The sequence below is a fragment of the Mesitornis unicolor genome, unplaced genomic scaffold, assembly GCF_000695765.1.
Source record: "Mesitornis unicolor isolate BGI_N332 unplaced genomic scaffold, ASM69576v1 scaffold49159, whole genome shotgun sequence".
In the NCBI taxonomy this organism is placed as follows: Eukaryota; Metazoa; Chordata; class Aves; order Mesitornithiformes; family Mesitornithidae; genus Mesitornis; species Mesitornis unicolor.
This window is the reverse complement of record NW_010206153.1, coordinates 34,405-60,804: the sequence shown is the minus strand read 5'-3', so window position 1 is coordinate 60,804 and position 26,400 is coordinate 34,405. Positions and strand designations below refer to the sequence as shown.

Genomic DNA, 26,400 nt, shown 5'->3' with positions numbered 1-26,400 from the left:
TCTTTCCCGATGTACAGCATTTACACTGATAGTGACTCACAACTGTAATCTTTCAGCACAGCTTACACTGAGGGTTTGATTCTCCCCTCATTTGCACCAGAATAAGACACAAGAAAATCCATTTTATTTGAACATACTCTAGTATAAAAGAGTTTTAAAAGAAGAAATATACATAAGTGCTTCTTTCATGTATTATCCCCTTTGATGAGCTCATTAGTGACTTCACAATTCTGCTCTGTCCTAGAATTTGCCATACTGTGTGCTAGATATGAAGACTATCTTAAATTATCTAAATATTATGATAATTAACTTTTAAGCGTGCTGTGAGCTTGCATAGGTAGCATGAGCATTGTGAACTACCCATACTGGGAGCCCAGCTATCAGAATTACAACATCACAAACTGCAAGAATACGCAACATGAAATAAATACTGACTATATGAAGAAAGTCATATTACTCCTGTCATTTCTGTGATACAATCATTAGTTTCACTGAGGTTGCAAAAGATTTGATCCTTTGAGTTTGATGAAGACCAGCAAGATAGTGTGTGAGAGCTGGTGAGCCCACATCACCTTTGCAAGTAGGACTTCATCCACAAAATGCTCCTAGTCCAGGAGATGCCAGAAGGGTAGGGGAGATGCCAGAAGTCACGTGCTTTGGATAGGGGTTGGCATCTCCTTAGTACCAGCTGAAGAGTTGCCCCGCTTTGCTTTGTACAGTCAGACTAACTACCTGCTTTGATTTTAAACATAGGGCTTGTGGTTCAATACACAAATGACAATGGGATCACCTGGCACTTGCTGCGAGAGCTGGACTTCATGTCATATCTGGAACCCCAGGTTGTTTCCATAGATTTACCTCGGGAGGCCAAAACCCCCGCCACTGCTTTCCGCTGGTGGCAGCCACAACACGGTAAGCAATGCCATCCTTAAAATTGGTTAAGCAGCTCTAAACAATCCACATGTCAATGCTTTTCACACAGAATCACAGAATCACAGAATCACAGAACGTTAGGGATTGGAAGGGACCTCAAAAGATCATCTAGTCCAATCCCCCTGCTGGAGCAGGAACACCTAGATGAGGTTACACAGGAAGGCGTCCAGGCGAGTTTTGAATGTCTCCAGAGAAGGAGACTCCACAACCTCTCTGGGCAGCCTGTTTTCAAATGGACATGTTCTGTAGAAGCCTCAGCTTACCCAAAAATGCAGTATGGTGAACAGCTGTGTGCTGTAAGAGCATATTTAGGCTTTCCTCAGTCACACTGCAGATGTGATTATCTTTTATAGCATCAAATGGAATAGTGGCCTTAGAGTAAAATTGTTTAAGAGTTAAGTTTAAACCAAAGATGCTGAGAAATAACAGAGGGGAAGGAAGGAAAAAGAATATTACACAGAAAAGCGGATTTAACTGAGTATGGGGTGACCTGGGGTGCAAAATGGCTTACACATTTTTATCTCATTTTTCCTCTGTTTTGGAAGTGGAGGCATAACTTGGCCTTGAATCTGCTTACATGGTGCCTCCCATCCCACTATTTTGATATCTTCACACTCCAAAACAGGACTCCCATCACCTGCCATTTCTTGTGTCCCAGCACCCTCCTCCCCTGCCTTCTGTTGCATCTCCAAAGCCCACTCAGCCGCTTCTTACATCCTCAGCTGAAAGTAAAACCCTGGTGCTGACAGATAACTATAGCCACTGTGAGAGCTCCCACCTTGCAAGGGGTCACATTACTGCTATTAAAAGTATCCTGATTAAGTGTCTTGCCTTTGTGCAAGGCAGCAACTCCTGGGTCCCTGCAGGAAATATAAGGTGATATTCAGAAATACAGAAAAGTACGTTTTAACAGCAGTGGCCTTGGGGAGAAAAGTACACAGCTTTCATTCAGGTAATTATGGTATGCAACTTCTTGGATATCATTTATCATTTTGATGACTGTTTTTTATTTGTACATTTTCTGACAATGTATGTGCTGGAGTTAATTCTCCTCACTAGGCAAGAGAGTAGACAAGTCAAGAGGGATGTGATTTAGTTAAGAAGCCAGTTCATTTGGGAAAAATGCTGGGCAGCAACTGGTGCACCACAGAGTATCGTTCTGCCATGATCATTTGCAGTGGTGAGTGGTGCAGTGTCAGACCTGTTGCTCCCTAACTGTGTCCTTTTGGTGGCTGCTTGCTCTGGGGACACCCACATGACATCTGTCCCTGCTGAAAGCAGTCACTCTAAGACCACCTGATGGCAATCCTGTGGCTCCCAGTAAAAGGGAGAGTTTATGACTGGAGGTTGAAATACCACCTTCCATAGCAGCACCCATAGGAGACAACCGCTCCTCAATACAGATATTATCCTTCATAGACTGTCCTCTGCCTGCCATAACTCAGTGCAGAGCAGCCCTGTCAGCCATGACCCACATTCCTCATAGTGGCAAGACAAACGTCCTGGCACATCGCTGCGAGCTCACAATTTATTGTCAAGACTTTCCTTCTTCTCCTGTGAGGGCAGTGATTGTACAGTAAGATGGCATTTTCAGCATGCCAGTAGAAAGGTGAATTGAAATGAAGGGCTGGAGATGAACTGAGATGCCTGTAGGCTGGAAAGCAAGAGAAGAAAGGTTTCCAGGAAGGACAAAGTGAAGGACACTTCTATGAATATAATCTATATCAAGAGCCTCCAACATTTTCCTTTGTGTAGTGCTCTCTTCCATACAAAGATTCTTCGAGAACTAGACAAAGGCCTTTCCATTTTAGCTGTGGGGAATAGCAGGAAGGTTGTGATCCATAAAATGAAAATCCCCAATCTAAAGACTCAGGGAGTGTCTCATTCAAACACAGGGAGAGGATATGATGACAAAGGCACTGAAGCTTGAGAAATGAAGAAGGAAATACCTGTGTTTATCCAAAATAGAAACATACTCTAGAGTCCAGGTTCATCTTAGAGCAATGTTTTAATCTTGTTTAGCAGTGCTCAGTCTACATGACCGAGCTCTGCTCACTGCATGAACATAGGATATGGACATAAAAAATAACTCAAAGGGACTCCACTAACCTGCCCATTCTGCTTTTTGTAGGGAAGCATTCAGCTCAGTGGGCTTTGGACGATGTCCTTATAGGGATGAATGACAGCTCTCAGACTGGCTTCCAGGATAAATTTGATGGAACTGTGGATTTACAAGCAAGCTGGTACAGAATACAAGGAGGTCAAGTAGACATCGACTGCCTGTCTATGGATACAGCCCTGATGTTCAGTGACAACATCGGTATGTGCCACCAAACACTGCAACGTTCATGTCAGTCTATTTTATAAATTATTTATGGGTCAAGTTTATATAAGATGGAAGGTATAGACAAATTCAGTTATATAGTAATCTGCAGGGAAGAGAAGGCTGAAAAAAGGTGAAAATACAGGTAAACAGTTTGAATGACAGTACTGAAAGCATATGCATAAGGTGTACTTTCTGTTGTTTTTCTCTCTTTTCTTAGGAAAACCTCGTTATGCTGAGACTTGGGACTTCCATGTGTCAGCCTCCACTTTCTTGCAGTTTGAGCTGAGCATGGGTTGCAGCAAGCCATACAGCAATTCCCATAGCATTCACTTACAATATTCTTTAAACAATGGGAGAGACTGGCACCTGGTGACAGAGGAGTGCGTCCCTCCAACCATCGGCTGTCAGCACTACACTGAGAGCTCCATCTACACTTCAGAAAGATTCCAAAACTGGAAGAGAATTACGGTCTACCTCCCACCCGCAACCAAGTAAGCCTTGCTTTTCTGGCTGTTTAGCGTGGTATAGATTTTGCTGATCTAATTTGAGCAAACATCCCCCAGCTTGGGAATTTTCTGCATGTCTTTTAAATTATTAAATGTGTGTTGTCACGCCATCAGAATTTTAAATTTAGCTTCAAAATATTTCACCAGATATAATGTGAACTGCAGGAACTTAAGGAAGTAACAACTTTGGATGAGTGAATTCTTAAGTCTTGCCTATAAACCACGACAGCAAGAACAGGAATACTAAACCTAGCTTTTCTTACATTCACCCAATAAGAAGCAAGAATTAGTGCCCTTACCCATCCTTTTACATAGAAGTATTTTCTGTCATTGCATATAAATTCCCATCCAACATTTAGACATGTTAGTCGTGGCATTCAGCAACTCAAACTGCATGTTACTGGATGTGCCACCTCTACCCTTTTGACCAAGAGGAGAGTTCTGACTGCCTCCCAGTGATATCACATGTTTGTAAATGGATGTGGCAGATATGCTGGCATCCGTCTCTCCGAATAAAACCATGCTTTACTTTAGAAATATCAGATGATTATGATGATATTGCTTACCATTATTCTGGATACTTCTGTAATTCTTCAAAGCACCCTACACATTACTGTAAAAATCACCACCCAAAAAATACAATGGTAAAAATGGACACACAGTAAATGAACTGGGACTGGGGTTCACATCTTGGTTTCTAATTCCACAGTTCACTCCAGATGACCATAACATCTTCTTCCAAAGAATCTTCTTCACAAGTATAATAATATTCTAATCCTGTCAAAGTCTGAGGGCAATTCTCTGTGTGCTGTCCACAGCACATTTCCTGTTGAACAAATGCAAGATGATCTAACCCATAGCATTTTGATAGGTTTTTTTTCCAAAATACTTCCCTCAGCTGAGGATAAAAGGGCAGACAACAATCACAGCAGTGCGTATGGATGTGCATGATTGTACATATATATTCATACATTGTTATCCATGAACATATGTAATCTTTTTTTTTCTTTACACAAAACTTAGTATAAATGAAATTTCATTACTTCTTACTTTACTGAAGCAATTATATTGTTTTAACTCTGCTAGCAACACATGGAGCTGTCAAATGCTAATGTAGTTAAAGCTTCTGCTCAACCACTTTGCTGAGCAGCAAGAGTTGCAGCAACGTTCTCTATTGGTTTTCACTTTAGGCACCTTCCTTTACAGTCTGCTGGAATTCTGTCTAAAAATTAACATGAGAAATTAAAACTTCCAGTTTCCACTGGAATATTAATCTTTTCCAAATACAGGGAGTCATGTTTATTAATATGCTTTTCTTCTCTTGAAGTCAGTGGTATTTTCTTTACTACTTAGCACTTTGTGGAGCAGACAGTCTGAAGCCTGAAATACATTCACTCTGTTTTTTTCTAGTTCTCCCAGAACACGGTTCAGATGGATTCAGTACAACTATGCTTCTGGTGTTGATTCTTGGGCTATTGATAACGTGGTCCTGGCTACAGGATGCCCCTGGATGTGCTCAGGCCACGGCACCTGCGATGCAGGTCGTTGTGTGTAAGTAGCAACCTGCTTAACCTGCTTCATAGAAAGGTTGTTGTGTTTTATCTAGGCCAGATGGATAACACCTTTTCCTCCCAATTTGTTGCTAGGTGTGACAGAGGCTTCGGTGGTCAGTACTGTGTCCCTGTCATTCCTCTGCCGTCTGTCCTGAAGGATGATTTCAATGGTAACTTGCATCCAGACCTTTGGCCTGAGGTCTACGGTGCTGAGAGGGGAAACCTGAATGGTGACACCATCAAGTCTGGAACAGCTCTCATTTTTAAAGGGGTCAGAGATTACATACATTGAAAAAATGAATAAAAACTAGTAGAGTTAGAGACAGAAAGTAAATATTTGTTGTTTCCCCCATGTGTTTATGTCAAAGTATTTAAGCTAGAATTTTATGTTTTCATTTTTCTTGTCTTCTCCTGCCTTAAATATGCTCCATGTTCATCACAGTTGTTTTTTGTGAACAAATGGGTTTCATCTGTTTGTTGGCTGTTACTTTCATCTGTGGTATAAATTCCTCCTTGACCACCAAAGGAAAAGAATGAAACTCTGCTGTTGAGATTCCTGAGGTCAGATGAGTGATTTGGAAATATGGTACACATTACAATCAACTGGGTTTGTGTCTTAACTGTCCCTGACTGGCTTTTGTGTATTTTGAATAGAAATTAGTCAGCACTGTAGTCTATATAATCAATGTTTATGTAGCAAGCCTGTGTTTTATTTAATTCCATAATTTTGAGGTTTTCTAGCTCTTTAAGGACTTATTTTTGTTAATTACAAGTTTTAAAAGGCCAGAAACACCATATTATCTGAACTTCTCAGTTCCTCCATAAAACACATAATAGAAAGACTAAAGGCACACAAATGTTAGGCTCACAGCTCAGATGGCCTCAAAAAAGCAAAGTTTAATAACGTTTGTTACAGAAATTAGTTCTTTAGAAATATCCCTTTGCAAAACCTTGCCTCCAGTTCAACCTCTTTGCATCATTTAAATCACAAATCACAGGATGTGAGCTGTCTAAGACTTGGATTGATTGTTCCTGCAGGTTATATCCCTGAGGCAGTGGGTCTGAGAAAGAGGAAAGCTCTGAGAGTTGGTTTGCCAAATCTCTGCAGAACAGGGACCAGCTCTGGCCCCAGGATCCACACAACATTGAGGTCATCTATAGAGATGGACAGAACCTTAGGTGTCACTATGAGGTTTCTTATGTGCTTCCTCTCCTTACTGCTCTAAGTCAAGAGGTTGCCCTGGAAGAGGTTATTTTTACAAAATATTTTTTAAGGCACAGAAAAGAGCTCCTAGAGAGGAGTCTTACTGCCTGGAAATTAGGGTGCTTGGCTACTATACAATTTGTCCAAAAAATGAGAATGTTAGCTTGGACTCAATGCCTGAGTAAGTCAGTGCTTGCAGATCAGATCACATCCCCGTCGTTCAGAGCATGAGCTGAATGAGTTGTACCTGTGTTTGTACCTGATGGTGTAGCTGTGCCTCCGGTGGTGACACACACCCATATCTAACCCTCTCCATTACTATGGCTCACTTTGCCAAGGCTGTCACTGTCCCCACAGAGAACTAGCTCTCTCGCTGCTAGCAGCAGTCAGTAGCAGACAACATCCAGACAATAATAAGCTGCAGAGCATCTTCAATAATGGAAACTAAGATTCACACTATATATTCTGTATTTGCAGGAAGGACTGAGAATGCTTGTTTCAAGAGATCTAGATTGCACTAATACCGTGTACATTCAGTTTTCATTTAAATTTATCGCCAAAGGTAAGATCACTGTTGATTTCTTATCACTTCTCTAGCTTTATTCATATATAGTAGCATCACAGAAAAGGGAGTAGAGAGTGTAGATTTACCTGAGTGAGAACTCAGCCCAGGGATACCATCACTCAGACACTGACGTTCCTGGTCAGCAAGTCAGGCATGGGCCAAACTAGGCTCTAATCAGCATATGTTAATATATAGGGCTGTGTAAAGCCTTTATTAACTCTTTACAAGTTATAAGTAAAAAAAAGGAGGAACTGGTAGTCAGAAAGTGTAAATTTTACTCTCACTTCCACCACTGGTTTTAAGTCCCAGCTTAAAGCACATGTTGTTAAAAACATGCTACTAAATATCCTCAACACTTTATGTCAATGGTATGATTTCTGGGCATGAGTATGCTCATAATAGTATCTGTGTATCAGAGCTGTGGACTATAAATTTGTGAGGATAAGGACCGTGTCTTTATCTGTGGGTGCTACAGATGGTGATGATAATGTCTTGGTACCTGGGAACAACAAGCAGATAGATGCTGAATTACTGAAAAATGTCTGTGGTCAAAGGAGCTGGTTTGTTCTAGTCTAAAAAATTGTAACATTGAGATGGCTTCTCATCTAAGTAAATTGTGATCATGCATACAATGAACAGCAATGTAAATTTATCCCCTAAATCATTAGCATTTTGCAGGCAGGCAAGCAAGGGAAAGCACAGGAAGGTGTATATGCTTAAGCTGTTGTTAAAGCAAGCCCATACTCTGTAATAGATGTCAACGTAACCTAATTGTATTTACATTTGTAGAAGTGTTTTTTAGGCTAGTGCTTTTTAAAACTGGATTATAATAAACATAAATGCATGTCCCCTCTGCTCCAGGCACCCCTGAGAGGTCTCATTCCATCCTGCTGCAATATTCTGTCAACGGAGGCATCACTTGGCACCTGATAGATGAATTTTACTTCACACAGACTACGGATGTCCTCTTTATTAATGTTCCTCTGCCCTACGCAGCCCAAAGCAATGCGACGCGGTTCAGGCTCTGGCAACCTTACAACAATGGTAAGGAAGAGACACCTGCAGGACTCCAGGTCCACACTTGCACAGCTCAGCATCTCTAAGAGGCTAGATTTTTTAACTCAACAAGAATAGAGACTTTTAAATCTTGTTTCCTTATATTTCAAGTTCTTCAATTAAAATTATAACCGGATTATGTTTACTGTTCTTATAAATATACTGTATGCTTTAAAGTGGAAGGATCTTAACATAATACCCCTTGACTGTGTGCAGAAGACTATAAATTTTGGTCCTGGAGGGACTAGGAGATCAAGCAATCACTCGGGTTCTGCTCATTATTTTTAATGGACCTGGTTCTAGTTTACACTGAGGCCCCATTACAATGCTCCAATTATACAAAAGTGTCCCAAGTGTAAACAGGAACTGGGCCTACCTTGCTCAGAATTAACTAGGCATTAAAAACCCATTTACAAAGAGTATGTAGTGAGCAGTTAATATTTTTATTAAACTGTAAAGGACTGTAGAAAACCACAAGAGGAACACAGGTCATTCCTCCTGATTGCAGGGAGATGTGCCAGCTGAAGAGAGCTCTCCTCTACTCTCAGTTGCTATGAGCACATCTCTTAGCAGGAGCTGACATTATGGGCTTTAAAGTATTCCAGTCATCATTTAGACACAGTGATACAGCAGTGATTTATTGCATGCAAGCAAATGCCTAGCATACCTCTTAACAAAAAAAGCAAATTCAAGGCTGGTCTTAAGAATCCAGTTCCAGTTCATTCTTCTGATGGGTCCTCCCTAAAACATTTAACTAAACTTTTCTTGCAGACATTATCCTTAAGTAGGAATTTAATTTAAAAGAAGCCTTTTAACTTCCTCTGATCAACACAAAGGTTTTTAGATAGATGGGGAAGAAAAGTTACACAAAAGATCTGGTAGTCTAATCCTTCCTCTCCACTTGAAAGCACCGGTTTTCCAACACATTTGAATTCATAATCCATTGGAGAGAATGTCACTGAGAGTTTCCTTCTATATCAGAGAGCTCTTGCCAGGCAAGCACAAGTTCCTGAGTGCAAGGAAAAAGGTGCAGAATGAAATAATCCTTTCAGGCTGCTTGAGCTCTACAGCAACTGCTCATTTAGATGGTTCTTAATTAAAGAAGATGTTGATGCTGGAGTTTCAAAGTAAATATGATGGAAACAGAAGATATTTGTTCAACCCACATTTTTCACTCTTCAGTTTGCTGTGACGTAAATTTTAGAGGAATAAACATTGATTCTCTAGGGTCAGGCTGCAGAGCAGTATGGGGACTATTTTAACAGAAAATGAAAATTTTCCATCCCCCATTTCCATTTTCATGGAAAATTAAAATAGTTAAACCGCACTTTTAGCACACTTTTCTCCATGTAATCCTTAAATACTGGCTACTGGTCTGTTCTCCAATAATAGTAGTATTAGGTCTTAATAAGAATGTTCCCTTTTTTTGTAGGTAAAAAAGAAGAAATCTGGGTTATTGATGACTTCATTATTGATGGAAATAACCTAAAGAATCCCATGATCCTTTTGGATACATTTGACTTTGGTCCCAAAGAGGACAACTGGTTTTTCTACCCTGGTGGAAACATTGGGCTTTATTGCCCATATTCATCTAAAGGAGCTCCGTAAGCATCTCTTGGCAATAAATTACAAAGAAGTGACTGTGTAATAAACTAAGTCTAAAATGCTCCTTTCCTTTTTTACAGGGAAGAAGACTCGGCAATGGTATTTGTTTCAAATGAAGTTGGAGAACACTCCATTACAACAAGGGACCTGAGTGTGAATGAGAACACTATTATTCAATTTGAGGTACTTATCCTCAAAAAGTTACTTTGCTTTTTGTTTAGAGAGTTCTGTTCTTTCAGGTTCTGCTCTTCGGTGTATTTGCCCAGCTTTTCTGACTGCCAGCTAGAGAATCCTGTATAATTTCCCTTGTAATTGCTTTGATATTAGTTTCCCTTGTGTGGGTGTATCATGAAGCTTTTAATACACAGGTGAGGAAAATTTCTGCCTCAAAGTCTTCTACTTTCTTGCCTTAATTACTACATTGTCCACGCCTACATACTTGCACTGATAGCATTAAAGTTCATGTCCTACGAGTTGGAGAGTCACCACTGACAGACAAGATGATGAGCAAAATATCCAGGCTTTGCCACTTCACATCCTGCTCGAATAAGCGTGCAGCTGGAGCAGTGTGCAGCATGTGCACTAGCTGACCCAGTGGAGAGCTACGACTTCATCTGTGACACTAGAATTTATAATTTTTCCTACCTGTTGGCTTAACTGCTCTGGTTGTACTTTCTCAGAGAGCCAAGGCTCTGCTTTCCTTTTGCTTCTGCCCATACGTTCCCAGAGGTTCTAGTAGGAGCTGTTCCTTGCCCATGGTGGCCTGAATTCCTCCCATCTCAGGGAGTTATCTAAAGCTCATGAATAAGGAGCGTATTTTTTGTGCTTCTCATACAGTCAGTGGAACAGGCACACCAGTGACAACACGTGGTCTAAACTAAACTGTGTATCTGGTGTATCCTGAGATCTAAACTGTGCATTGGCTAGGGCAGCTATTGTTGGGAATAGCCACTTAGCCTAGTATGTATTAGTTTAGAGTGGTCATTATATTGTCATAAAGAAATTGTAGAAAAAGCTTTCATGTAAATTGCCCTGCCACAGTTATTAGGCTGCTTTTAACAAAGATGTAGCATGTTGTAGCATTAAACAGCACATTTCAACAGTTTATAAACAATTACTAAAATGATACTAAATGTTTTCCAAGAAACTAGATTTAGCTGTGTGCTCATGCACACTTCAGTTTTTCATGCAACCAATTCATGAATTATTGAATGCAAACCATTTTCTGTTTTAAAATATAGATTACAGCCTGTAGAACAAAAATGTTTGAGGTCACTTTAAGATATTTATAAGTCTTCAGAGCATTAACCTCATAAAATCTACATGCTTACTTCCATATGTGGTAAGAATATTGTTTTCAGCTCACGTTTTTGAGGACTTTAGTATAAATGAAGGAGTTATGCATAATACAGTAGTTTCTCTCTGTGTCTCAAGAGTCAAAACCTATATTGAGTCAAGCATCTCTCCAGGCTTCCAGATGAATAGACAATCCTTCTGGTCAAATGTAGGTTGATGGGACTCATGTGCGCTGAAGAGTGATGAAGGAAGTTCTATGTAGGATACATTTTGAACATGCGTGCACAGTTCTAAGTATTACTGGGTTTTAGAAATAAATATATTTTCATTACAGAGCAGCATGTTAGAAATACACTTATTTTCCTTTACAGAGGTATCTACAAAACCCAAAATGTTTCATACCTTTAGTACAGGCTTTGTATTTCATTGGCAAAGGGTTTTTATTTATTGCATGGTAAGTGTAGTACATCTTATTTTACATGTCAGAGTCATCCTGTAAGGGAACTAATTTTTCTTCCTTTATATAGGCAATTTGAAATGTAAATAACATCTTAGTATCAGTGTGAAAGAAAAGCAGACTAATTTACACTGGGGGCATGCAGAAAATACGTCTTTTCTCAGGACTCGGAGGTCTCAGATTCTGTACAAAACATCATTTTGTATTTTTTTCAGTAGTAGAACTGTTGTTCGTGTAGGTTTTCTGCCTTTTATACTGTTCTCTATATCAGGAATCTTGTAAGAACACCCTGAGAAGTTTGACACTGCCAAACTATATTTTGGTGGGACATTGAATCTAAATCCAGTCCAGCTATGATACTCTTTTAATGCTTTCTCCTTAGGCTTTGCCACTATGCGTGAGCAAAAGGATATTGAGTATGAAAGCTGAAGAATATATTGAAGTGATACAGAACACACTCTGAAGGGTCCTGTGGCATAAGCTTTTTTTTATTTTTTCAAAGCATAACATAAAAGGGGACCATAGTGCAGCTCAGCAATTTTTAAAAAAAAGTTTCTGCTTGCATCTTTTGTTTTGGTATTTCTCATTTTAAAAATGTACTTTATTTTTTTTTGGTGCTGTGACTACTTCAGTACATGCCAGAGGGCTGCGAGAACTGATGCATTTACTCCAGCAACATTAGCAGCTCTCCTTTGGGATTTTGTCTAATTAACCCTGCAGAAGGTTGGGGATTTCATATTACATTCATTACATGATAAGCCTGAGTGCGATATGCCCATGGACAGGTAGAGCAATGTGCAAGAGTTCATGTTCATGTGCATCATCTCAGTTTTTAAATGAGTTCCCAAAACACCATTTTCTTGGACTAAGTAAATACCATACCACATGGGGGAGGCTGACTAAGAAAAAGGGTGATTAGATGTCCCACAGCCTGCCCTATGTCATCTTCTGCATTTCCTGTCTTGGACCCCAGATTAATATCGGCTGCACCACTGACAGCTCATCTGCCGACCCAGTAAAGCTGGAGTTCTCACGTGATCTGGGAGCGACCTGGCATCTCCTGCTCCCCTTGTGCTACAGCAGCAGCAGCCACCTCAGCTCCCTCTGTTCCACCGAGCATCATCCAAGCAGCACTTACTATGCAGGCACCACCCAGGGCTGGAGAAGGGAGGTCATTCACTTTGGAAAACTGCATCTCTGTGGGTAAGTGTCCAGTGCCAGCTGGTAAGCGTCCATATGCTTCTTAAGTTTGTTTTCTGTTTCTATTTTCCATTCAAAATGTTCTCCCAGCACAAGAGTGGTCTGTAAGAGCTGTGGCTCTAGAGCAGATTGGGTGACCAGCTTTTCTCTGCTTTTTGTCCTAAATGTCAGTGTTTAGGTCATTTCCAAAAATATGTTGTGCCTAATGCTAATGTAGAATAACCACAGATAATTTCCTATTTATCCACACATCTAATTAGTGACTTTTTTTAAAATTGGATTCCACAGTAAAATTAATGCAATATTATCTTTAAAGCTCTTTCAGTGCCATTACTGCAATGCATTAGCAATTTGAATTCATCAAGGATACTCTTGCATGAAATTTGAGATTCATTAGAAAATGCAGTAAAATATGAGCTATAATAGACTTGATTCTATCTCAGCTTGAGGAAATGGACTGATCTAAATACTCAAGGTCTCTTGTAGCTGCAAAGTTCTCTGATTCTACAGAAGTAACTGTTGCAGTTACTCAGGAACTTAAAGTTTGTGAAACGAATCAGGTTGGGTAATAACAGATACATGGCATAGAAAAACAATATGTGCTAGCAGGCATAATAACATAACTTTTAAAGTATAAAACGGTACTGTTTACTTTTTCAGGGAAAACTCTTTTCTACCATCACCTCACTTTATGTAAAAGATCACTTCATTAAGAATTAAACTTAGCATATATGAATGAAAATGAGCTATACAACTATGAGACTTTAAGAGTCCATGCAACTGTGAGACCATTTATGAAACTACTGCATGCAATGGACCCTCCACTAAATAAGGGGCCCCACACATGCCTCTGAAAGTATGAAAAGACCTATATAAGAGATGAGAACCGAGTTTGGAAAGCCTGGATGTTTAATAATTTACCAAAATGTTTAAATTTTAAAATTGAATTTTCTGGTTTATGACAGTTAACACTTGAAGCATGGACTAGGTAACCATCTCCTGCTGACACATATTTTTCCTTCTGGTTTTGCCCAAAAGAGTTATTTGACCCTTTACCTAACTACCAAGGCATCCCTCCAAATGAAAATTTTGACTATGCAGACTCCTAATTAATTTAAACTTTCCATTTTTTTTAACTTAGTCCTCTGTTCCTGAGTGTTTCTGTCCCATATACCTGCTTTCCTTCCTATTCCTTCCCCAACACGCCAGGCGAGAAACCAGTCGCTGATGGCCAGCCAAACTCAGCAGTGCAGAGCAGCTTCCATGGACTAGTTGATGCTATGAAATTTTTGGGCCAGAGAGCTAAAGGAGGATTTTCTACACTGGAATAACAAGGAAAAAAACCCCACACCTGACTCCTAGTGTAATTCTAAACAAAACCCAAAACAACCTTTTCATTCCCAAAGTGTAAAGAGATTATATTTAAATGAAGATTAAGATATTTTTAGTTATTTCCACTATATATGTAATTTTGGAAATTAATAGATGTTTTCAGCAGATAGCTGTAACTATGAATTAATATTCTGGTTATGCCCTGAAGGAAAAGCCCAGGGTCTGCTGAGTCAATGAAGACTACCAACTTCAGCAAGACAGGTGTTTCACTGTTGGCTTCAGACATGAGTCATGCTTCATCCACGCCTGAGAGAAGGAGAAGGAGTTTATGTACCTGAGAGCTGGAATGAATCCTGCCCCAGCTCCAGCCTCAGACTTGTGTACTTCATCTCAGGGGTCACTAAAATCAATGGTTTTTACTTCCAGCAGAACTCTGGTTCTTGGGTGTCTCTCTTCAAACTGTTTGTAGTGCCCCCACCCATCAGTTATCCCTTATCATCTGAATTCTCATAAAAATTCCTTCTTAGCAAATCAAGACAAAAAAAATTGTCAGCTATGTGTGCTATTGATTCACCTGCTGCATTTAGATGTCTCTAACAAGACACATTAAACATGCAATGCAATTAAGTGTTTTCCCCTTCTCACTCTTCTGGTTTCCTTCCTCCTTTAAAACGTTTTCTCATTGGGGAATAAAATCAGTCTCTCAAGTGTTTTTTCCCTGCTCGGTTTGGTTTTCCTCCCTCCCCCTCCCCATTCAGTTCCTCTTTACATGTAGTGTTGATGTGAGTAGCACTTAGGAAGCAAATTAAAAATGACAGAACAGCACCCAAAGGAGAATATAGTTTAAATTAACAACTTGCAATATCAGTCTGATTTAAAATTAAGCTGCCTGAAAGCAAGCTGAATACCTGGTGACATGGCAGATGTTTTCCTTCCATGAGCGTGAGTACCTACCACCCCAGCTCCACAGGTGGTCTTCCTGGGGGCAGAGTGGCAGCCCAATGTAGGATTTCACTCTCCAGGAGAGGGTGAAAGTGGCCCGCTTCAACCCCAACACTGCATGACAAAGCTGAAGGAATCCATCAGGCCACGGCCATTCATCCTCCCCATAAATGGTGGAGAAAAGTGTGGTTGGACTTCAAATCCCACTTTCAAGTCCATCATTCAGTTTTGGTATTGCAACTAATGAATTATGTTATTTTTATTTCTGTCAGTATTAGAGTTGAATGTGACTGTAAAGATACAAGTGGCACTGAAAGAATTAGATATAGCAGTCAGTTTCTAGAATTAAGCTATTTATCAAGTCAATTGCAACAGAAAGAATACTATGTATATGCTTAGCATGAGGTATATATGAAATACAAAAAAGAAGGAACTATTGTTTAAAGTAAGTACACTTTACACCTTTTTCAGGTTGGCAAGGTTCAGGTGGTACCAAGGATTTTACCCTGCTGGATCCCAGCCCGTGACCTGGGCCATTGATAATGTGTACATCGGCCCGCAGTGCGACGAGATGTGCAATGGGCACGGCAGCTGCATCAACGGCACAAAGTGCATCTGTGACCCCGGGTACTCTGGGCCAACATGCAAAATAAGTACCAAGAATGTTGACTTCCTTAAGGATGATTTTGAAGGTATCTCATATTTTGGGGGGGTATGAATTCTGTCTGTCCATCTTAGTGGAACCCAGGAGTCAAGGGATGAAACAGCAAAGTCTTCCTCACCTCTACAGTTTCTGCATTTCATTTATGCTGTGGGACTATTCCCATGAGCCAAGTAGTGCAGATGTCATTCTCAGGCATGGTTTGTGAATGTCTGATGGCTATCAGATGTCTGGTTTGGAGTGTCAGACTCTCTGTGAAGTTGCTAATGCTGGAATAAAATATCTCCAGCAAAATAGAATTTCCTGAAACTGCATGTAGAAAATAATTTTAGAAGAAAATAATGGCTTGATAGTAGTTTGACATTAGCACAGACAGAATGCATGCAAGTGAGGCAAACGACAGAGGGCTTTAAGGTTGTGTTGTTTCTCACGACAAGTGAAATCTAAATGACCTTAATAGGGAAACATAATTTCAGAGCAGACCACGTGTCTCAGCGGTGAGGGTTGCCGCTCGGCAGGCACAGCAGATCACTCAGATCCTCATATGTGCCTGGGCACACACAGCATCCATGCACACAACTCTAAAACCCCCTCGAGGTTTCCCCCACTAGCAAGCATGGCAAGAAGAGCATGTTTTGAATAAAGCAGCACCTCTAATCCAAACTCATCCCTTCATAGATGCTGCTGATAATTTTAAATTTTGCCAGCCCTTGCTTACATGCTACCACATAGCACTCAACGTTTCTTTGTAGACCTGGATAATTTGTTATCTTAAGAAAAATGAAGAAAAGTGGAAAATCTTGTGAATAACTGGAGACTAAGAGCCTAGATTTCATACTTTTGGGTTTATTTTCTTTTGAATCATGGCAGTTTTCTAGGAAACATTGCCTTGGAAATACCAAATATTGCTTCACTCTGTATGTGATGTTTATCTGGAAATAGTACTCTTGCAGTAGGAGCACTTCGGAGTAAATCATAAATATGTATTTACTGTGTATCCAGGCCAGCTGGAGTCAGATAGATTCCTGCTTGTGAGTGGTGGAAAGCCATCAAGGAAATGTGGTATCATGTCTGGAGGAAACAACCTTTTCTTTAATGAAGAAGGCTTACGTATGCTGATGACTCGAGACCTAGATTTGTCACAAGCCAGGTAAACCAATTTAAAAGTACTTTCAGGATTTCACTGATGAAATAATATACTGAAGAATAATACATATGTGGTACTTCTATGGTAAAGGCAAGCTGATATATTCTGTGGTCCTTACTCTAGCAAATATTCCATTGTAACAACTGTTAACATTTTCAATCAAATTTAACTTGAACTTCAATAGGATTAACCACTTAAAGGTTACTTTTTTCCTTGAATAAGAACTCCAGGACCTTCATTAGTTTATGCAAGCTTTTATTTCTTAAATGCTTAATATGAGAAATTCATTGCGCGTTACACGCTCTTCTTGTCTTAGTTTGTTGTATTATGAACCATTGCTGAAACAGGAGTATCTGCTGCCAGTATAACTCTTACATTCAGCATCTCATAGTTCTTTCATTTCTGAAGCTTACTTTCTTCTTATTGTGCACATTTGTTTCCAGTAATTCACTGAGAAATTCCCATCAAGCTGTCACTAGCTACAGCAATTGAAAAACAAATACTTGTAGTGTATTTAGAGATTATGTTGTACCATTACAGCCTGCAGAGGAGATATTTCATGAGTGAGACATGTTAAGCAAGCCACATTAAAAAAATTTACACTAATACAAATCAAACCACATCCTTTGTGCATACATGCTAATGAAGAGGCACTGTTTTCTAATTTTTTCAGTATCTTAGCTTATATTCTTATATTATTACTTTGGAGATATTGCATTTTCTCAAAGAATTTTCTCCACTGGTCTCTTGAAAACACCCTACTCCTCTCTGATGTTCTGTTGGGAACACTTTAATAGGCATTTTATCTTTTTTTTTTAAATTTGTCTTCATTAGCATTAAATCTTTAAATAATGGTTTAATTGCAGAGCCTCATGGTCGATAAAGTTGCCTAATTTCTAACCATTTTTTAGTTATTAGTTAACCCTCAGTGAGGTGTAATATTAGAGGTCCTTGTACTGAATTTGTGAGATTACTCACAGCAAACTTTTTTCAGAACCTGGTAAACACAAACATCAATAGTCCACTGATTTCCTAGACCATTCTGAAATTAAAAGATTGTTTAACAAAAGATACAAGAGATATTGTAAGTTGCTCCATTAGGCTAAATGACATGTTTTCCTTATTGCTCATATTCAAAGAACCACCATTTATCTCTTCTCTGTGATAGTCTGTAGCTGGATTTGCATATATTGACCTCAAGGTGTTATACAGAGATAAATTACTTCTGTCCTAGTAAAAGAAAAACAAAGCCGTATGTTTAATTTCTTGTGTATGCCTATGAAAAATAAGAGTTATCAACAAATAGGTGTATATTATTTTCTGAACATCAAGGCCAACTGCAACAGTGTTGCTGAGGGCTGCTCTTTAGCAACCTAAACTAATTGCAGTGAGATTTTCTTAACTTGCAGGCTGGTTCTGTTGGCCACCTGCAAAGCACAACAGATTCGGCTGTGATGCAGACCTGTCAACTTCTGCACAGGACTTGGGAGAGTTTTCAGTTTTTGCCAGGAATTATGAGAAACAGGATTTCTAATATGTCTTTTAAAGGGTACTAGACTCAGAGGTCACATTAAAACCTCTCCTTTTCTTCTGAGACTCCCTGAAGTACACAGGCGAGCAGTGGTGGTGGTGCCGCAAGCCACGCGCAGCACCTGGGGACTAAAATCAAGTGGACCCTCCAATCCACTATTGACTCCCATCACATCTATATTTTAAAGAATTTAACACAGGTGGCAGTATATCACCATCATGGTGATACCAGTAGCTGAAACTGCACAGCATGAAATATCAGGAGGGACAGCATATTTTAGGTATCACATCTGATCAAATCCTTTTCAATTCTTAATTACTAGAAGAAGCTCCACACATTTTAGTGTTACTATAGCTACAAGAAAATTTTGCTTTTCCTTTTCAAGACAGGCAGAACCCTTGCAAAATATCAGTGGGAGGAGAAAAGAGATATTTAAAATCACTAACTTTTTAATCTGCTAGATGTTATGTTACCTATACTTGAGTGAGATATTACTAGAGTAGTAAAAATTCAGATAAAAGAATAGCACAGAGAGCAGATTCAACAGACAAGGTCATCTGGGCTTATTTCTTTGAATTATGTGGTGAATGTCAGAGTAAATCTGAGGAGGCACAAAGGCTTGCCAGCAGTGAATCCAATCCATTACAGTTGATATGCTGATCCATGAGGGTCTCCAGTGCTCCTTTATAGCACAAGCAATACGTTATGTCTGGGACATGGAGGTGGATATAATCTATAGCAAAAGAAGTTATATATAGTAGCAAGAGAAACCATGAGTCCCAGTGAGGACTAGAATTAATTGACTTGCAGGTCTGGTGTTTTATTGAAGCTTTGTCTGCCCAGCACCTCTGCAGCCTTCACTCCCAGCAGATCTACCTGCAGATCAAACCAGAGCAAAACTTTTGATACAAAACTACTTTTTCCGCCATTTCATCCAACCATGAGCCAGGCAGCACTAATGCAATAATAATTAGAACAGATACAACTCTCTAAAGCTGTTCAAAAGCTCTGCAAACATGAATTAATACTTGTAATATCCCTGTGAGTCCGATAGGTAAATATCATTACAGCAGCGGTTTCCTCCACTCCACGTGCATAGTAGAGCTATTTCTGAGCATCGGCTAATGGGAGGAATTATGCAGTTTGATACAAGTCTATTGTGCTGCTTTGGAGAAGCCAATTAAAGGGGATGAAAGTGCTGGTGTCCCTGGGTGGCTTGGGCTGGCTTCAGGGGAGCACATTTAGGTGATGTGATTTAGGCAAATTTACCCAGGCTGAGTAAATGGACAAAATGATCCTTGAAAGTGAAACATGCTTTGTTCTCCTGTCCAGATTTTCTCTAGTTAATGCCAATGGAAAACCGGGATGCTTATTTTGAATTTAAGCATTTCAGCAAATTTGTAGCAAATTATGATCTACTTAGGGCACCATTGCTTTTCTGCCACTAAAATCTGTACTCATGGGCTACAGGGATAAAAATTTCACCCAGGATTATGTTTCTGATACTTGAACACCATCTGCTATGCAGACAAAAGCTCAAAACATAAATGACCAGCTTTGTTCAGCCTACTTTACCTGGCAAAATACCACACAGGCAAAACGATTTTTTGTCATCCCACCTGTCTGTCTACTTATATTCTGGAGGCTTTGAAAAGGAAATCATAAGATCTCCTAAAGCTGACTCTTCCAGCAAGAAATCAGTCAAAAGACAAACTCCAAGTCTCCCTAGTTGGTTATCTGGCACATTGCAGAGAAGAAATCTTTGAGTGATTGCTCCCCCTGTTAGATTTGTGCAGTTCTTCATGAGACTGGGATGTGGCAAGGGGGTGCCAGACCCCAGGAGCCAGCCTGTGCTGCTGCAGTATTCGCTCAATGGGGGTCTCACGTGGAGCCTTCTCCAGGAGTTCCTCTTCAGTAACTCGAGCAATGTGGGACGTTACATCGCCCTGGAAATTCCCATGAAGGCCCGCTCCAGCTCCACTCGGCTTCGCTGGTGGCAACCATCCGACAACGGGCATTTCTACAGTCCCTGGGTAATCGACCAGGTAAGGAATCTGCTGGGTTGGTTTTTTTAATACAACTTTAGATGGCTTTCAGTCTTAATGTTTCCCTTTTGTTAGCATATGTCATTTCACTGGGTCAAGAAAAATGCTTTATATAAAGATATTCCAGAATTACAATAATCTAGCAAAGCTATAGAATCACAAAATCACAGAATCTCAGGAGTTGGAAGGGACTTTGAAAGATCATCCAGTCCAACCCCCCTGCCAGAGCAGGATCACCTAGACCAGGTCACACAGGAACGTGTCCAGGTGGGTTTTGAATGTCTCCAGAGAAAGAGACTCCACAACCTCTCTGGGCAGCCTGTTCAGTGCTCTGTAATCCTTACAGTAAAAAAGTTTGTCGTTATGTTCACATGGACCCTCCTATGCTCCAGCTTGCACCCACTGCCCCTTGTCCTGTCATTGGCTGTCACTGAGAAGAGCCTGGCTCCTTCCTCCTGACACTTGCCCTTTACAAATTTATAAACATTAATGAGGTCACCCCTCAGTCTCCTCTTCTCCAAGCTAAAGAGACCCAGCTCCCTCAGCCGCTCCTTATAAGGGAGATGCTTCATTCCCTCCATCATCTTTGTGGCTCTGCACTGGACTCTTTCAAGCAACTCCCTGTCCTTCTTGAACTGAGGGGCCCAGAACTGAACACAATATTCCAAATGCAGTCTCACCAGGGCAGAGTAGAGGGGAAGGAGAACCTCTCTCGACCTACTCACCACACCCCTTCTGATACACCCCAGGATGCCATTGGCCTTCTTGGCCGCAAGGGCACATTGCTGGCTCATGGTCATCCTGCTGTCCACCAACATCCCCAGGTCCTTTTCTGCATGGCAGTTTTCCAACCACTAGTCCTCAAGTCTGTAGCACTGCATGGGGTTATTGCGCCCGAAGTGCAGGACCCGGCACTTGGCCTTGTTGAAGCTCGTACAGTTGGCCTCAGTCCACTGATTCAGCCTATCCAGGTCCCTCTGCAGAGCTTTCCTACCCTCAGGCAGATCAACACTCCCTCCCAACTTAGTGTCATCTGCAAACTTAGTGAGGGAGCACTCAATCCCCTCATCCATATAATTGATAAAGATATTAAACAGGACTGGCTCCAAATAGAGCACAATTATCATTTGCTTGTCTTGTGTTTTTAATGTACCATTTCCATGTGGGGTACTGAATGCCCATTTGGAGCTAGGAGAGTAATTTAGACATGACTAGAGTCACAGGTTCACATTGCTGCAAGCTTTACTGTACAACATGGAAGTCTGAGTTCACACTTCAAAAACCTGCATTTTAAATCTGTCCAAATATGTAATTGGCTTTGTAGAACGTAATAGGGAAAACTATAGAAAAACATCAATCTATATCCATCTTCTAATTTTGAAAACATTTTGTTTTATATCTGGGATTTAGGATTTGCTTCTATAAAAATTATTATATTGCTTTGTATGACTTGGTATAAATCTCAAGAAGCCTCATTTGTGCTCTAAGTAGTGTTATTTGGCTGTCAAAGTTCAACCTGCTTAAATATGTATGAATTTTTTTTAAAGGAGTTTATTCAGGTCTTTAGGAAAATCCCAGAAACCAAACTCCCAGCCACATTTAATGATGTAGTTATAAAATTCTACTTCCCATCCCTCCATTTAAAAAGAAAAAAATCCTCACTCTTTCATTCCTGTATCTTCACTGAGTGTAGTTATATTAGTACAGAACAGTCAGAAACTGAACTCAGAATAACAAATGAAAATTAATTCTATCTATCTTGTTTGCTGTTCAATACTAAAATGCTGACATCTTACAGTCCCTGGCAGAACAGAGACTATTTCCTCAGTTCTGTCAGCAGATGCAATCTGATAGTAGTGTGCCAGATTATACTAGAACTGAACAGTCAGTAGGAAAAATGACAGTGTAATCACTTTGCTCTTACCAACATTTATTTTTGTGAGCAGTTTTACTGGAGGATGGAGTTTACATCCCTGAGCTTTACATTTGTATAGCTGAGCTGATCTCTTTAGCATCTCTTTTTTGGAAAAAGATATTCCCCTTTCTCATAACCTAAACTCTTTACAAAGTAAATTTATCCATTTTTGACCAGCAGAATATATATGAATAGATCAGTAAATCTCTTCCTGTTGCAGGATGCTATGTCACATGTGCATTTGTGAAGACTTCTAAACATTCTTTCTTTTCAAAAACTGTTCCTTTCCTACCATTTCAGATTCTTATTGGAGGAAACATCTCTGGCAACACTGTGTTAGAAGATGATTTCACCACCCTGGATAGTAGAAAGTGGCTGCTCCATCCTGGTGGAACAAAGATGCCAGTCTGTGGGTCTACCGGGGATGCTCTGGTATTCATCGAGAAAGCTAGCACCCGCTATGTTGTCACCACTGACATCGTTGTCAATGAAGACTCTTTTTTGCAAATAGATTTTGCAGCATCCTGCTCTGTCACGGACTCCTGTTATGGTAATGACTTCTTAGTAAATCCTGCCCTTCCTGTCCTGTATGGGAAACTCCGCTTGTTTTCTGGTTCCATTATACATTGCAACAAGAACTGAGAAACAAAAGCAAGCTGCATGTTTCTGTTAGGAATTGTAATATCAGCATTTTTATTCTAAGTGTCTGAAGCCTAAGATAAACTAAAGTATATTATTCCCTCTGGGCACCTAAGTAGCAGTTCAGTTCATTTAAGAAAAAGACTAACAGCCGTCTTACTCAAATCCATTTACCAGTATATGGTACCCACTGCTTGTGGAGATGCTGTGGTTCTAATGATCAGCAGCTGCATGTTGCCAGCATGTTTCTTGCTTTGTAGTTTTACATTTTTGGTAAAGTAAGTCTCAGTTTAGATCTCACTTACACCTGTATAACTAAGAAATTTCTCAGTGTAAATCTGACACATGCAAAGTCAGCATCACCTGCAAAAATTTGTATTGTCCATATGAAATAATAAACATACATATATATGTATATATGTGTATGAATGTGTTTATAGATATATGCATATATATGTGTATATATACACACACACATAATGATGCAATTTTTAATTACCTAACTTCCTTCCTTCCCATATGTTGTGTATTCAGTGCAAAGCATGTTTTTATATGTGTAAATGTATATATACACATATACATATATATACACGTATAAGTAAAAACATGCTCTGCAATGAATACACATCACATGGAAATTAAAAACTAGTTCATTATGTGAAGTTTAAGATGCACAAGGAATAGGTCTTCTTAGCTTTTGGATGCTTGATTGTACATCTTAAATTACATTCTTTTAGTGTAGGATTTTGGGGTATAGACTTTTTTATGAGAAGGAGAATACAATATGTTGCAGCATGTAGCCTGTGTTAAATCACTGGGTGGCTGATGATTCTTCTAGAATTCTGCATAAAAATTGAAAAAGGTTTTACATGAAGTTTCAGAAGTGGCTTCTCTAATTCTGCTATTCTGAAGCCAATGAAAGTAATAGATATATTACTCACTTGCCTAACAGTATTTTTTTCTTTTGGTAGTAAAAAGACTGTGGCATCCTAAGAACATCTCTGCTAAGTTTGAAAGTGTTTTGGCAGCCTAGCTCTGTACTGGCAAAGAAACAGTTCCTACCACACTTACCATTATCTTAGTATTAAATTAGGCAGGACACTACCTAATCATGCTTCCAGTCATAATGAGCAAAGCATTTCATTTTGGTGATGGAGATTTAACACTAAAAACTCACTTACCCTTGTTTGTATTCACTTGTCCTTGTATTTCTATAGGGCTGTGTTCTATGCTTAGATATCAAGTAGGACTGATTGGGTGATTAAGAGTCATTCTCTGTGCATGAGGGTAGAAGAAATGGGTCTGTAGTAATCAAAAAAGATCACAGATTTACCACCCCTGTCACTGCAACCACACTACATATTTTACACAGCCAGAATGCCTGACAGCTGGAACATTTACTTCAAGTTACAGTTCTGTGCCTGTTATTATTTAGTTTTTAATTGCTGCATAAAAGTTTAACTTGAAGTATTTAGTGAGCTTGACTAACCGTTATTTTTCATAATAAAAGTTTATAAGCCATAAACCTCAAAACAACAAAATTGCTGATTTTTGCTGAGAATTGAATACATTCATTTAATGTGGCTATGCTGTGGTTTAATTAAAACAAGCTCACTGACTAACAAACACAATTTAAAAATCTTTATGCTAGATAATGAAATGAGCTGGTCTGGAAAGGGGTGGAAGAGTGACTAAACCGTTTTGTGACAGAGCCAAAAGTTTGAACTGAGTGATGCTCTACCTTATATGATGATTACAGCCAGCTGAATCTCATCCTTCAGCCTGAAAAAAAACCCAAAAAGGTTGCTGGTCATGATGCTGTCACATCACTTCCTTACACACTGCAGCTATAGAAATTGGCTTGACTTATTCCTGGTGACTTGACAGATGACTCTGTCTTTGCACCTGTGGTCCCTTGACTTAGGTGGTGGATACAGAGGTGTACTGCAGCCCTTTTCCTGAGCTATACCTGCTCAGCAACACATAACGTATGCTCCGGCACTGCCACCGAAGGGGCTTGCTTTGTGCTTCTGACACAAGGGTTTGGAAAGTTCTGAGTGGTTATTTTGTCAACAGAGATTGTGACTAACGCTTTCTGGGGTTACCAGTTCATTGCAGACCTGCGGCTGCAACTCCAAATTAACTTACCAACCATCTTTGCACCCATAGCTATTGAACTGGAATACTCAGTGGACCTTGGGCTGAGCTGGCACCCAATTTTGAGAGACTGTCTTCCCACTAACGTGGAATGCAACAAGTATCATCTCCAGAGGATCCTCATTTCGGACACTTTCAACAAGTGGACTCGGGTTACTTTGCCTCTGCCTCCCTATACTAGGTACCTCCCTCTGGTTTTCTGTAGACTAAAACTAAGTGCTTAACTATGTATTGAGGCATGATACATTATAGCATTAAAATAATTTGTTTGACCCATGTATATAGCAACAAACAAGCTTAAGTAAATGAAGCCCCATCCCGCTTTGCATGAAAATTGCAAAGCTACTATGTGTGTTTACTTTTCTTAGTTATTTAAAGATAGGAAATTCTTGTTTGTCTTGTCCTGGAGAGGGACAGGGAGAATTTTTTACAAGAATCTCATGTCATCCTCAGCCTCACTAAATTCTGGTTGCTATGTTGGCTAATTGGACTGGCTGAATCCCCACTGCACCCTGTGCTTGCTGTTGTTGGCCATGAGCTGGTGGTTAAGTGTAGCACTTTTCAGGCTTCTTGTTTTTCTGTGCATTCCTTGTATCCTTTATGTCTCTCTAAGCTTGATTGCTCTCATTGTTTTTGCATGTCCCATTTTCACCTCCTCTTCTTTTTCTTACATTCTTTTGTCTTTGAGGGAAGGAAATTGTGGGATTTGATGGGAAGCTGCAGTGAAAGGAGCTGTTCAGGACTAACAGTGCTATGGGGAGTGCTGCTGTACCATTCCCTACAATGTCCTGAAAACTGCTGGAATTTTGTTTCATTTATCAAAAAGATCCCTCTAGGGACACCTGGATAGTTCACCCTTCCAGTCTGGGTCCTTCTCGATGTACTGTTTTGCAGTGATAGCTGTGACTGTCCCCCACGCAGTCATACCTGATAAAGCCAGAGTAGAGCCAGCCCGAAGTAAAGCCCTGCAAACACAGGAAGTGTGGACATCAGGCTCACAGCACAACTTGACCCCAGCTCTGCTTCTATTGCTAAGCTCAATCTCCTCACGTAGGCACAGGCTGAGCTAACTGTAGGCACAGAAGTACCACAGTGCAGACAGAGCCTGTGCCTGTTTGAGAAGGTTGTTAAGAAAGATGCCAGATAATGCACATCCGAGTTCATAAAAGGAGACCTTTATTTTTCAGCAATTGTACTGAGAGCACCTATACAGTTGCCACCTGTTTTGAAACTAGTGGAAAGGTCCACGTTCTATTACTAATTATTTTGAGCATTTAGACTCTTCCCTATCTACACTGCAGTGCTTCATGTCAAGTAATAGTACTTTTTT

The 26,400-nt window shown here is 40.0% G+C and overlaps 1 protein-coding gene across 1 annotated transcript in view; it reads left to right on the top strand.

The window, feature by feature from the left end:
• The window catches only part of RELN (reelin), a gene marked incomplete at its 5' end in the record, with an annotated part of 80,750 nt that overhangs the window by 26,125 nt on the left and 28,225 nt on the right, over window positions 1–26,400 (top strand). The window contains 15 exons of the mRNA XM_010191657.1: window positions 754–912; window positions 3,065–3,253; window positions 3,477–3,750; window positions 5,176–5,316; window positions 5,412–5,589; window positions 7,000–7,084; window positions 7,949–8,131; window positions 9,576–9,747; window positions 9,829–9,931; window positions 12,475–12,704; window positions 15,447–15,667; window positions 16,639–16,786; window positions 20,101–20,359; window positions 22,575–22,824; window positions 25,083–25,251. Of these exons, the coding sequence (XP_010189959.1) occupies window positions 754–912; window positions 3,065–3,253; window positions 3,477–3,750; window positions 5,176–5,316; window positions 5,412–5,589; window positions 7,000–7,084; window positions 7,949–8,131; window positions 9,576–9,747; window positions 9,829–9,931; window positions 12,475–12,704; window positions 15,447–15,667; window positions 16,639–16,786; window positions 20,101–20,359; window positions 22,575–22,824; window positions 25,083–25,251 (2,761 nt within the window). The remainder of the gene's footprint in view (window positions 1–753; window positions 913–3,064; window positions 3,254–3,476; window positions 3,751–5,175; window positions 5,317–5,411; window positions 5,590–6,999; window positions 7,085–7,948; window positions 8,132–9,575; window positions 9,748–9,828; window positions 9,932–12,474; window positions 12,705–15,446; window positions 15,668–16,638; window positions 16,787–20,100; window positions 20,360–22,574; window positions 22,825–25,082; window positions 25,252–26,400) is intronic.